Source organism: Engraulis encrasicolus, chromosome 9 (assembly GCF_034702125.1).
Source record: "Engraulis encrasicolus isolate BLACKSEA-1 chromosome 9, IST_EnEncr_1.0, whole genome shotgun sequence".
Taxonomy (NCBI): Eukaryota; Metazoa; Chordata; class Actinopteri; order Clupeiformes; family Engraulidae; genus Engraulis; species Engraulis encrasicolus.
In genome coordinates this window covers 26583960-26598151 of record NC_085865.1, presented here as the reverse complement: position 1 = coordinate 26598151, position 14192 = coordinate 26583960, and the positions used below count along the sequence as shown (strand labels likewise).

At 42.3% G+C, this 14192-nt stretch overlaps 1 protein-coding gene across 5 annotated transcripts in view; it reads right to left on the bottom strand.

Moving 5' to 3' along the window:
- LOC134455653 (nebulin-like) overlaps positions 1-14192 on the bottom strand; it is an 88750-nt gene that overhangs the window by 70005 nt on the left and 4553 nt on the right. For 3 of the 5 annotated variants that reach the window (XM_063206859.1, XM_063206863.1, XM_063206862.1), the window contains exons 1-8: positions 9857-10626; positions 9636-9704; positions 7635-7739; positions 6161-6271; positions 5079-5189; positions 2469-2579; positions 1107-1217; positions 478-585 (exon numbers count right to left, since the gene is read on the bottom strand). In XM_063206859.1, the coding sequence (XP_063062929.1) occupies positions 478-585; positions 1107-1217; positions 2469-2579; positions 5079-5189; positions 6161-6271; positions 7635-7739; positions 9636-9704; positions 9857-9946 (816 nt within the window). In that variant the 5' untranslated portion in view covers positions 9947-10626. Of the gene's footprint in view, positions 1-477; positions 586-1106; positions 1218-2468; positions 2580-5078; positions 5190-6160; positions 6272-7634; positions 7740-9635; positions 9705-9856; positions 10627-14192 lie in introns of those variants that run through there. The other 2 variants (XM_063206861.1, XM_063206864.1) reach the window with 2 other exon arrangements.

The window sequence follows — 14192 nt, the reverse complement described above, 5'->3', positions numbered from 1 at the left end:
GGCAGAAAAAAAGACACATAAAAAAGGACGACAAAATTGGTGAACATCACTCAGTGAAAACAGGCGAATCTGTTCATAAACGAGAATTAATAGATTGCAAAATTAAAAAAAAAAAATCTGTAATAGAAATGCAGTTTGGTTTTAATTTAAGTTGATGGATAGCATGACTTCAATATTACCGTAATTCAAGGTTATGTTCAATATTGTGTTCATTCAGCATTGATAGCAACAGAAAGCAAACAGTAAAATGAATTTGTAAAGGGATGACTAAAAGACCAAGCCCCTTCTACAATATTGGAAGTTTTACCACACATTTACAGCAGGGCTGGTCACTGAAATACATTTTATAATATGCCCCTGATAGTGCTACATTGTTTCTGAAGATGAGAAAGATATAAGTTGAGCAATTTGACAGCTGTGACATTAAATGTTATGCTATTGTGTTTGCTATTTCGCTGTTCTCTCTTGTCTCATCACCTCGCTAATCATCTCCGTCATCTCGCGGGCGAACTGGGTCTCCAGGGTGTCGGGCATCGTTGCGTAGATGGAGGCAGCTGTGCCCCTGCGTCCCTCTTTGTATTTGACCTGCAGAGAGAGAGAGAGAGAGAGAGAGAGAGAGAGAGAGAGAGAGAGAGAGAGAGAGAGAGAGAGAGAGAGAGAGAGAGAGAGAGAGAGAGAGAGAGATGCTGTGGTCTTGTGTTGCTGATGCTGCTGGTACAACTGTGATTCCAACATACAGGCAGATGAGAGCTGACTATGCAAAGTAGCCTTGAGCGTGTGTGTGTGTGTGTGTCTGTGTGTGTCTGTGTGTGTCTGTGTGTGTGTGTGTGTGTGTGTGTGTGTGTGTGTCTGTGTGTGTCTGTGTGTGTGTCTGTGTGTTGTCTGACTTTGCAGGTATTTCTGTGTGTGTGTGTGTGTGTGTGTGTGTGTGTGTGTGTGTGTGTGTGTGTGTGTGTGTGTGTGTGTGTGTGTGTGTGTGTGTGTGTGTGTGTGCGTGCGTGCGTGTGCATGTGCGTGTCATGTATGGCTTTCTTTACAAGTGGCATCAGACACACAGTGCCATGTACCTGTATGTGCCACCTCCTGTAGAGTAGTCATGACATTACCTCACTCTGTAGCTCAGAGACTTCCTTGGCATGCTGGGTCTGCATAGTCTCTGGCATCTGGTGATACAGAGAGCTGCTCACTTCCTTCTTACCGGCCTCTCTGTACACTTTCTGGAAGAAAAGCGAGTGAAATGTGTGTTGAACACTTGATTATCCCCAAAGGATAAAATGTTAGCTTTGACTGACAAGGAATTAGACTTTGCTGGTATTGGTATCTATTGTAACAGTTGGCCCACTGTGTCTGAAGAGTGTTGAAGAGAAAAATATAAAAATATTTTTGTAATATTATTGTTATCTATTTATGGTAAGACTTTATTTTAGGGATACATCTATTACCACTAATACATACAATGTGCCTGTATAAGTAACGTGTAAGGCATGTACAAAGCAAAATCAAACATTTGTTGTATTCTCAAATGTCTTGTTCATGCACAATAAGGGATTTATTACCAATTTAACCTTAGTATGGACCTAGTAGGCCTTCGCGTTTGCTTAGTACATGCCTTACAGGTTACTTATGCAGGCATTAACATTGTATGTATTAGTGCTTATAGATGTAACCCTAAAATAAAGTGTTACCCTATTTATTTATGCATCTACAACTAAATTTGCACAGGAGCGCATGAAGCAAGATTTAGTTTTTTGCAAACATCTGAAACATGCTAGCCCACACGACTATGCTCCAACCCTGCATGTGTGCTTTGAGATCAAGGGAATGGTAATCAAGGGACATGGTCACTAAGTTCGGTATAATGGCTATACTGGGTGAGGGTGGGCCATGGGTGAGGGAGGGTGTTTGAGGGTGGGCCATCACCCTCAAACAACAGAGCACCTTTACCTTACCCAGAATATGAACACATTTGTCTAGCCTACAGCACTCCATTGTCTTAACATAGTAAGCATATGAAGACTTTATCTTTTTATGTACTGGTCATAATTAGATGCTAGGGAGGCCTTTGAACAGACTCTTCAGCCTCTCAATTACAATGATCAAAGCACAGCTAGCCTAATTGAGATTCATCTGCTGTGTCTTACTGTACAAATATTCTGGTATAGGGTATATAGAGTATACATGGCTCATTAGGCAAAATCTAACTTGCGGGCTAACAACATAAATATACAACAGAGAACTTGACTCAGTCAGTGTCAGTGCTTGGTCTCATTTTCAACCTTTTTTGACAACTCAGGATTCAAGACCACTTCTGCATGCTCTTCTATCTTCAATTACAAAGTACATCCACTGATGTAGGCAAATGCTTCTTGGGGCACGAGTCTACCCTGTCTTCTGATTTCATGTGTCTGAATCTCATTTTCCATGTCACGTTAAGTATGTGAGAAGATGAGCAGTTGGTTCTCTCGTACCTCACTCAGCTGCTCCGCAACAGTCTTGGCATGCTGTGTCTCTGTGGTCTCAGCGAGCTGTGAGTACAGGCTGGTTGAGATCTCCTTCCTCCCCTCCTCTCTGTACTTTTTCTGGAGGGAAAAGAGGAAAAGAGAATGACTAATCACATTATAAATGAATGCAGTGCACGTACAGTAGCTCATGGAGCACTCTATAATATTGATCAGAGCAAATTTATAGTCAATGACAAATGCAGACATGAAGTACTATCTTTTTAAGTTATGTAATGATATTTTCTCTATTCATCCAACACTTGTAATGAAAACCTAGCCAACGCCTGGCACTGCAACTCATGCATAGTCAAGGAAAGATTTTTTTCATCAACAGAGTTACAAATTAGAACCACCAGCCTCGAAGTAGAACACAGGGAACAGAAAACAAGATGTGAGAACCACATCATAAATTTAAATGCTTACAGACCAGATATACATCTTTCTTTTCAGTTAATGCATACATTTAGAGCTTGCATGACTTTCCTATTGTATATGGCCTTATGTGAAATCATCTCTCCAAAAAACACCTCTGGCCATAGGGGTGGGCGATATGGCCAAAAATGTATACCTCGGTATAATTTTAGTCACGGTATATATCACGGTATATATCACGGTATTGTACATTTGTTTAAAATTGAAGCGTTGCAAAATGACCAAAAAAAACCCCACATTTTTTTTAACCTTTGCATTTGATTTTTGGAAATGACACAATGTCCTTTCATATAGGCCTATGTGTGAATTCTTGCCATTACATTTTTTAAAAACAAGCAAAAACTAGCCTATGTAAAATGCATTTTGCAATGCAATGCAATGCTACCCAATAGAACACTGTCAATTTCACCAAGTGTCGAAGGGGTTAAACTACGGTAGAGAAGGGGAAAAGGGAGGGGTGTCAAACTGAACACATTGAGAGTAAATAGAACTGAACGTGGATTGTATCAACTACATCTTTCATTGCACCTTTTTTTTCTATTTATTTGTTTATGGTAATTTTGAAATGTGTGCTTGCATCTGTGATTATGCCAAGCATAATGGTTTAAGCTGTCATTGTTAAAGTTTAGAAAAACGAACTTTCACATAAGGCAGTTAGCAATGCATTGCAGAACTAATGCATTTGAATGGCAATGGCAGCTTTCACTGCACCAGCGGTTAGCGTGCTAACGTTAGCGAAATCGCTAATGCCACATTTTAAACAGTGAACAGTCATTTTAGTTACTAACACCCAGCCAGATATCATGAATGGTCTTATCTCAACTGGAAACAGTAACATACAGCTGTTATGGCTGGCGCAATGTGTTAAATGTAAGGCAACCAATGTTAGCACAAATAAGCACATTTTGTCAGACACCAGCATAGACATGAATGACTTGGGCTGTTGGCTAGTTAGCTTGCATTTCGTGCCCAGTAAATTGTGGAGTCCAGAATCGAAATGTGTTGCCATCACATACCATTTCAAACAATAGTTCACTACACTAACCATACATTTTACACTTGAAGCTTATTCAAAGGAAATGATTGTGCTGTTTCTCTACAACCACATTGCTACAACTTGAGTTGAGCAGTCAGTCGGGTGGATGTTCAAAACGCTGTCTATACTGCCATCTGCAGGATGCAATGCGCTATATCACGGTAGAACGGTATGGCCAAAATCCATACCTTGATGGAAAAAATACCTTTTACGATAGTATACCGTCCATACCGCCCACCCCTATCTGGCCATGAGCGTTGTTTTCGGTGGCGATGGTGGGGACATGTCCATACTACTTTTGAGATAAACCCAACTTTTCCCCACGCCTTTTTCACAAACGTAATGCAACAATAGGACATTTCGATAATTTACCGCATTTATGTCCCCACCGCTTTCAAAACCAAACCTACAACCTTGCCTCTGGCGAGCAAAGTAACTTACTATGACAAAATGGATGTTAGAGCTTTTTCCATCAGGCATGTCTCACCAACTTTTTAATCGGAGCCATTTACAAGCGAATTACAGGAGGCCATATTCATTTCCCACCACCATTTCACACTGCATTGTTTTACTGTGTGGCAGCAACAAAACTGTGCCAATGCTGCACTCGGCTACTGCAGCGGTTAGGGATGGACAGGACACCCAGCATGGACAGAGAGAAGTAGGGGTCGACCGATACAGGTTTTTTAATGGCCGATGCGATACCGATTTTTTTCCCATCACCCTTGGCCAATACCCGATTTCCGATACCCGATATTTGGGGCCGATATGGGTTAAAAAAAAAAAAAAAAAGAAAGATTAAAAAATGACATATTCCAGGTCTCAAGTTCAACATAAACATTCCTTTAACATTATCAAATTGAGGTAGAACTTGTAACATTTAAACACCCACTTTAACAATCAAGCGATGTCTAACAATCAAGTAATACAAAAATAAAGTGTCTTGGTGCTTTAAAAAAAACAGAATGACATAAAATAATAAATATTGCGTATCGGCCAAAACCACACGTGTATCGGCCAATACCGATACACTTAAAAAATTCAAATATCGGCCCGATACCGATATATATATATCAGTCTATCCTTAGAGAGAAGGTCCACTGCCTTACGTCGCTCAGCAGCTCAGCGTGTTCCTTGGCCAGCTGAGTCTCCAGGGTCTCCGGCAGCAGTGCGTACAGCGAGGTGGTGCACTCACTCTTCCCACTCTCACGGTACTTAATCTGCAGAGACAACCAGAGCAAAGCAGAGTGGGACGTGTGTGTGTGTGTGTGTGTGTGTGTGTGTGTGTGTGTGTGTGTGTGTGTGTGTGTGTGTGTGTGTGTGTGTGTGTTTGTGTGTGTGAAATTGCCATAAGATGTGAGGTCTTTCTCTCTCTGTGTCAGTCTGTCTGTTTGTCTGTCTGTCTGTCCGTCTCGCTCTCTTTGCATTTGTGTGTGTGTGTGTGTGTGTGTGTGTGTGTGTGTGTGTGTGTGTGTGTGTGTGTGTGTGTGTGTGTGTGTGTGTGTGTGTGTGTGTGTGTGTGGATGTGGATGTGGATGTGTGTGTGTGTGTGTGTGGATGTGGATGTGTGTGTGTGTGTGTGTGCATGTGGATGTGTGTGTGTGCATGTGGATGTGTGTGTGTGCATGTGGATGTGTGTGTGTGCGTGCGTGCGTCTGTTCATCCTCCACCATTCCATCATCACACCATCATTAGGGAACGGAAATTTGAGCATGCAGGAGCGCTGGCGATTTGTTAAAGATTGGAAAAGATAGATGCCTTCAGCATATTAGTCACGCTGAGGTATCATCAACACTCGCAGAGGGAAGGGGGAGTGGAGGGGGGCACTTTAATCCATCCCTTAATTTGGCACAGCTGTCCCCCGGGGCCCATCTGATTCATAAGGTAGGCTATGTTTGATTCAACTTCATGATTTTAGTTATCAGAGGCATACGATCTTGAACCTCACATGCATACAAGTGAACACGAACATGAACACATTGCATACCATGCATATACACAAGTACACACACACGCACGCACGCACGCACGCACGCACGCACGCACGCACGCACGCACGCACGCACGCACGCACGCACGCACGCACGCACGCACGCACGCACGCACGCACACACACACACACACACACACACACACACACACACACAGCCCTGTGACTAATTCTTCAAAGGTTTGACACACACAAGAGTACCTCGTTGCGTAACTCGGCTGCCTCTCGTGCATGCTGCGTCTCCATGGTTTCTGGCATCACATGGTAGAGGGAGAAGGCAGCCTCCTTCTTGCCTTCCTCTTTATACTTATTCTGAAACAGGACGAGGCAGGGAGACTCTTACCAACAGTAAACAACACCACACACTCTGGAGAAATATATTTGCTATTTATTATTGAATTTCGTTTTTTTTTTACGTTTTGACAAAGACATTATATACAGGTAGGGCTGGCATATGTCCATGTGTTTATTCTGAAACAGGACATAGAAGGTGGACTCTTCAGCATCAACAGGAAACAACAGAACCCAGGGACTGCACACTGCACTGCTTAGATTTGTTGATTGAAAAGTTTTTCATTTTTCAAATCAATTCATTTTCTGATGAATGATTCACTTGAACTTCAGAACTTCATGAAGCGGTGACAAAAACATGGTGTGCACTAAAAAACAACTTAAACACCAAATCTAAGGTTATGTTAGGTGTGCTGACATCGCCAGCATCTGGAAAGACTGTACAGTAAATGGGCACGTTTAGGCACAGTGCCATTCACAAAAGCAAAGTTTATTATACAGTGTATGACTTCTAATTATCAAGGATGCAGAGGGCCAATACTCTCTGAGGATGGTTTTGAAGATGGACTTTCATCTGAGGCTTTAAGTGTGTGTGTGTGTGTGTGTGTGTGTGTGTGTGTGTGTGTGTGTGTGTGTGTGTGTGTGTGTGTGTGTGTGTGTGTGTGTGTGTGTGTGCGCGTGTGTGTGTGCGCGTGTGTGTGTGCGTGTGTGTGTGTGTGTGTGTGTGTGTGTGTGTGTGTGTGTGTGTGTGTGTGTGTGTGTGTGTGTGTGTGTGTGTGTGTGTGTGTGTGTGTGTGTAGTTGTTGTTGACAAGAACAGAATGCAGGCCGGCCACAAAGAAAAAAGAGCCTTTGGGGCGTTTGACAATTAGCAGACCCAGTTCCTCTTTAAGCATTACCAGAGTCTGGCTACGCAAATGACAGCTGACAAGAGCACTCATCTAGAATAACTCTGGCCAGTGTTTAGGCATGTAGGCCAGAGGACTTTTGAGTGGGACCACATACTGTACGTCATCCCCTTGAGACCTGCCTTCTAGGAATACACTAGGCCATTGTCACTGCTTGAAGGGTGAAATTAGACTAAAAAAAATGGCTTGTCAATCAGGCGGAACTGAGTGTGGGCTAATTCATGTGCAGTGAGGTAAAACAGCTGAGCTTCGGGATGGTTTTTTTTTCAGCCACTGAACTATGGTTTCGTTAAAGCTCCCGCATTTGTACTTGAAGTACACCTAACATGTTAATGACCTGTCACTGTAGCATCTTGTGCAGTTCAGACGTGTCATCCATGACAGGTGTAATATTTGAGCGAATTCTTGAGACGCATGCCGACCCATTTCCAAAGTTGTCATAGGCACTGTAGCAGTGGAGACGTCAAAGACACTTACCTCTGACTGAATGGTGCCCATGTGTTTGGCATGCTGAATCTCAGGTATGTCTGGACCAATTGAGTAATGTAACTTGGATTTTTCATACTCTTCTTTATACTTAACCTAGAGAGAGAGAGAGAGAGAGAGAGAGAGAGAGAGAGAGAGAGAGAGAGAGAGAGAGAGAGAGAGAGAGAGAGAGAGAGAGAGAGAGAGAGAGAGAGAGAGAGAGAGATGGTGGGTGTGATGCTGAGTAGCCCTGTCAGTAAGCTTTTGCACTAAATACCAAGATAACATCTATCTGACGAGGGCTGGCATGTTACAACACACAACCCACACAAAGTAAAAAAAAACTGTGAAAGTATAAATATTGAGATGACATCTTGCTTTGACGTCAATAAATTGCCAGTCTCACACTCACATGCCAATCTGTTGGCAAAGCTGTCTAGACCAGAAATGTCATCTGCTACTTGGTTTTAGCCACAGATAAGTGTTTGTCGGTGACTATTTAAAGTATGAATGACACAGCATTACTTATAATTGGAATCAAAATATGTACCTGCAATGGCAATGGCCTCGGAAGTTTCTGTTCACTGTATAAAAATCTAAGATATATACAGAGCTGCAAATCCTGTCCTAGATTCGTATTTACAGTAAATTGGGTATATGGTATTTTAAAACAAAAATGCTATGGATGCTGTGCATTAAGGATATATTTGATGCAATTCAATGTCACCGGTGCTCACAACATTCACTTAAGTTCAAATGGTATGCATAATCTCTGGTTTAATAGAAGCACAACATTCATGTACACGGCTGATGGATTTCATTATGGATTAGTTCAGACATGACACGTCTTTAAGCTGTTCATATATCAACAACTTTGCCACAGATCAGCTGATAGACAGTGACATTTCAAATCAACCCGTTACTCCTTCCGAGACTTCGGTTGTTCCAAAAACACAAACTGTTTTTTGACAGTGCAATTTAACTGCATGTTTTTCTTCACATGGCCTCTAACACTTATGCTGTTATAGTAGCTTACGAGAGACCAGCTAATTTCAGGCTATGATGTCATAGCAGGAAATGAAAACAGTACTTATACAATAGCAGTGCATACCAGAAATATTGCCGATATGTATTACGTAATGTTCAGCACCAGTACACTACAAAACGGAGTATAGTACAATTTCAATGCAGCATTCAATGCAGGTCAATAAAATACTGGCCATGGTCTGACCATTCCATCATATTTTACAAATATGGCAAGACTTTTTTCTTTATTTTCTTGACCACAAAGTTGGTGATATGAAGGCCCTTGCAGACCCTTGTCCCTTACTAAGGGGTTAAGCTGAATTATGTAGATTAGATCCTGTGTCTCGTCTGGTGGCTCCATGCAATTAAGGATTACACCGGAAAACCACCACAACCACTGCCACCACCACCATTATCACCCCCCACCCTACCCTACGTCCCAACCCATACACCAACACACTCTTCTGTCAAATGTTAATCAAGATCACTTAGCCACGCTGGCACAACAACTTGAAGCTCAACGTCAATTCTCTATCTCTAAGCCCATTAAAGGATTTTCCTGTTTCCCTGTGCTGTATCCAACACAAATGGCTTTGAAAGAAATACAAACAGCTCAACAGACCACACTTCAATACGGTTTCCAACAAAACTAATGTACTGCCAGCCAACACAACTACTGTGCTGACCTGACCTATCTGGTTACAACTGCTGAATGCTGTGCCATCTGGGGTTTGTGTGTGGCAATGGCAACCAACAGGAAGCCAATGAGCCCCTGCTGTGTATAGTTGAAAAAGGTATTCCTGCACACAGCTAAATGAGCTACAAAAAAAACACACGTTGCTAAATTGAAATAATAACGTTTATTTTTTGGAGCTCATTTGGCACTGTGCAGAACTACCCTTTTCAATTATCTGAGACTATTTTCTGGCACCTGCAAATAGTGACTTTTAGACGTGTACACACTATATCCCTGCTGTATATACTCACATCACTCAGGATCAAGCTGCACCTCCTGGCAAACGACACACCTGGCTCTCCAAATGGCATTGGTGGAAGCTACAGTGGAGGGAAACAAAGGAGAGTTGGTCAGCGCTAGTTACTCTGTCAACCCAAGGTCATGGGAACCACACAAGGTCACGAGGAGGTCAAACTGAGGGGTCAAACAGGGGACAAAACAAAACCAAACAAAACAAAACACCGTAGCTCACCTCAGCATTCTCCCTAACAATGCTCATTATCCTCTGTCGCACCGTAGACGGATCCACAACATCCGTCTCAGAACTTTCTGCATTCTCCATCGCTTAAAAACGTCGAAAAACTGGTAAAAAATTAAAAATGTAGTCCTGCAATGAGTTGGCGTAGACCAGTTTGCGCCCGATTCGCAGTCCAACCCCGATATGACTGACCGCTCGTCCTCTATGACTCCCTGTGTTGCTGCGGCATTCGCTCCCCTTGCTCGCTCGCCCGCTGTCGGGGACTCCTTATCAAGTCTGACTTCCCAATTTAGACCCCTACTTGGGACGTTATCGCTACTGTGCCATGCCAGTGAGGCATTGCACTATGGTTTTGGCCTGAGGTGAGAGAAACACTGTCGCACACAGAAAGGAATGTCTGCTGCCCAGTCCCATAGCCGCCCCATAGCTGTGCTCTTTGTTAAATGCCCTTTATGTTGTTCACTTCCATTCCAAACCACAAACAGCTTCTCTACACCGCACTAATGCTACTTTAGCGTGTCCTCAGACTGCTGAGTTGCGTGGCCTGACGCCCAAGGGCATGGCCAGTATAGCCACTGCCTAATACTGGCATCACTCTGGCCTAAGGTCAAAGTTTTACTGTAAGTGATACTGTATTGCACAGGTTTTTAATCTTTCCCACATTGCATTAAGGCGAAATAAATTATCTAACTTTCTACATTAGATTGAAACAGCTACATTTAAAATAGCTACACCTGCCTTATTCTCACTGTCAGGGCACAGAGGGATTAGATGCCATTTAAGGTGAATGTCAATAAAGGATGTCATTCGGTCACCTGCATGGGGTAGCTTTCCTTCACCCTTCAAATACGTTTAAGCCAATAAAACAGGCTTGAGCTCAATGACCGCATGAACCAAGACCGCTTGAATCAAGACCAGATGAATCTTCGATGTCAACATCGATGATGACATGTTCAAGCAGTGCTTTGACAAATGCACAATGCTGTAGGTAACAACTAGGCAATTGTAATTGATGTGACTAGAAAAGAAAGAAAGAAAGAAAGAAAGAAAGAAAGAAAGAAAGAAAGAAAGAAAGAAAGAAAGAAAGAAAGAAAGAAAGAAAGAAAGAACACCCAAACAAGCAAATAATGAAAAAGAAAGAAGGAAAACAAGCAGGCTTCCTACACAGTACATTTTGTAGTGTTAAAATAACACTTAAAGAGTTAAAATTAACACTGTTCTAGTGTCTATTTGGTCCTGCTCCAGATCAGTGTTAAACACTGATGTTAGATTTATAGTGTTAAGCTAACACTATTAAAGAGTAAAGCAGTTTCGAGAAGCATACAATGGCGCAGACAAACTCCATCACCTCGAGGAGGCGGGGGCTCTCTGGAGTACTTCTAACTCCACACAATTTAACAACTTCATTTGTCACTGACACTGAAGAGCATCTCACTCCATTTGGTGTTGGAATTACTCCAATAGTGTTAATAAGCCTTAACACTGCAAAATTAACACTGGCAAATTTACTGTGTATAAGAGGCAATGCAAATGTATCAAAACTCTCCACTTCCATCATACTAAATCATTGTGATCAGAAGGTACTGACAGAGAGACATGTGACACACAGAAGCCAGTTATGGGTCTTTAAAGATGTGGGAATGATCAGATCAGTGAGAGACACCTCACAACAGCCATCACACATTTATTACTTACAAGTTAACTACCCTGCTGATGCTAACAGAAAAAAGCACTTCAACCACTTTTGTACTTTTGCTGCCTCGTTTCTCTTATGTGAGAGGAGGTCCCAAATGAAACAGCCAAAAGACAAGTCCACCCCCACACATAGCCTGAGTGCTACAGTTGCTTTCTCTCTCTCTCTCTCAGTGCTGTCAAACTGCTGAAACACACTCTTTTAACAATCAGTTGGAGCCTCTGAGAAGCTCTGAGGTAAACTAGCCAAATCTCTCTGTTGTGGGGATAACCCTTCCCAAAGTCTGCCGAAGCTATTAGGCACCATGGCAAAAAGCGAGCAAGACATGAGGAGAAGACATGGTGAGAGATTGGAAAAAAAGTATTTACCATACTAATTTTCATTGTGGGTAGTACAAAACAAAACAAAATGAAGAATATAAAACACTATCTCGCCTACTACAGCTAAGCTTACATAGAGTAGTAAAATATCTAGAGTAGAGTTGACTAGAGTAGAGTGAAAAGGCATTTCTTTTCAGGGAGTGAACAACTACTGATAAAGTCAGCCATGTTCTCATGTTCTTTAAAGTACAGTGATCTAATGCTGCATTGTGAGCGCTATTGACATCTTGTTTTTTTAGAGCACTGAGTTGTACAGATATATGGTTTGAAATTGGTGTTAATGAAAGCCCTGGACTGTAAAGAATACGAAAGTCACTACTCTACTCTACGATGATGAAAAGTTGGTCTTCAAAGACCAAGTTCAAGCTATAGATGTTGATGTCTGTAGAAGATGAGTGAGCATTGTGGATGCTGCTATAGTGCTATGTAGAGAACAAACTGGTGCAACTTCTACACTAGTGAACAATGTGATAAAGGATGGCACATTTCTCGAAACCATTGCTAACTACGTTAGCTACATCATTGTTTTCAACGCAATTTCCCATTGGCAACTACCCAAGTTGCTGACTGGCTAACAACTACTACGCATTAGAGAAAGGCACCCATGTATTGATTCAGTGTAGTCATTTTTTTCCCCTCCAGTATTTCCTTTCACTACCTTCTAGGTCTTCTGAAGGGGAATTGGGGTACTGATCTCAGCTTGATGTCATCATTTATGAGGACAGCAAGATTATTCTGTGCGTTCACACACAACATCAGAAAATAGTTTTCAAACTCGGATTTGTTTTACGACAGCGCTGTGAGGAGATGTAAAGGTCAACACATTTCTCTCTCTCACACTCCCTTGATCACAGTCTATCTATCTCTCTCTCTCTCTCTCTCTCTCTCTCTCTCTCTCTCTCTCTCTCTCTCTCTCTCTCTCTCTCTCTCTCTCTCAGAGTTCCCAGTGCAAATCACCTCCATTCTGCCTCTGCACTTCATCACATGCAGTAACGACAAACAGCAGACAGTAGCATGCAAATGCCAATGAATCATGGTCCAGCAGCTTCAGCACTGTTCGTGTAGTGTGGGAATGCAGCTGTACCTCCCACCAAGCAGATTTCATTGGCATCTTTATCGCTTGGCTAGAATTAAAATGGACTTTAATCCATTTTCATTTTAAATAAAATGATGTTAATAGAGTAATGAACGAACAGCCATCCAAGCAAAAAAGTTATGCACAGACAGACAGACAGACACGCACACATGCACAAACACACACACATAAGCAGAAATGGGGTCATGACCTTCACCTCAGTCTATTCCAAAGGATGCATTAGTATCAGCATGGGTACCACCTACTGACTGACTACCTGGCCCTGTGGGAGGCATTGCTTTGGGGGCACTTTAAAGGGGACATGGGGACAGTGCCAGTGCACCCAGCCACAACATTCAGCCCAATTGGTTAAGGAGGAGTGGGGAGGAGGGGCAACAGGATTTGTGCTACCCCAGTGGTTCCCAAACCTTTTCTGCTGTGACCCCCGTACTGGACCTAAGAATATTTTCATTACCGCCACCTCCCAGATACATTTTCACAAGAAATTCACAGAGTAAACACAAAATAAATAAATTCCATAACCATAGAAGTGAATAGTGTTACTAACCAATTTATGGAATGATTATATTACACGGAATCACACACGGTTGTAGGCAAATAGCCTACTCCATCCACTCTGTGACCCCCCTACATTACCTTTGCGACCCTCAGTTTGGGAACCTCTAGCAGCTAGCAGAGCAGCAGAGGCTGCTGGCTAAATACGGCAGCCATCTGGCCTGTATGCTCACTGGACCATTTAGTTGTAAGGCACAGGGGGTGGGTGGTGGGTGACTAAAAGCACAAACCAAACACAAACAACACTAGGGTATTCAGATTAGTCTGGTGATCAAGCAGTTAGACCCTGCACCAGACAAATTAAATGTCAAGTAACACTCAGGGTTATCTGTAATTTAACTGTTGTCCAATGACTGCTGGGACCCTTTCTGTCTATTGTTATGTCTATCCATATTTATATTTATTGTGTTCTTGTCAATTGTATGTTTTTGATGTTGGGGATGTGGCAAGAAAAATTCCTATCGACTATGTCGACATGGCAATAAACTTTTGAACTTGAACTTGAACTTGAACTTGAAAAGGCTAGGCTAGATTCTGCCAAGACAGAATCAAATCTTCCTGTTTAATGTCTTACTGTAGCCGACCTAAAAAGCTAGCATACACTGG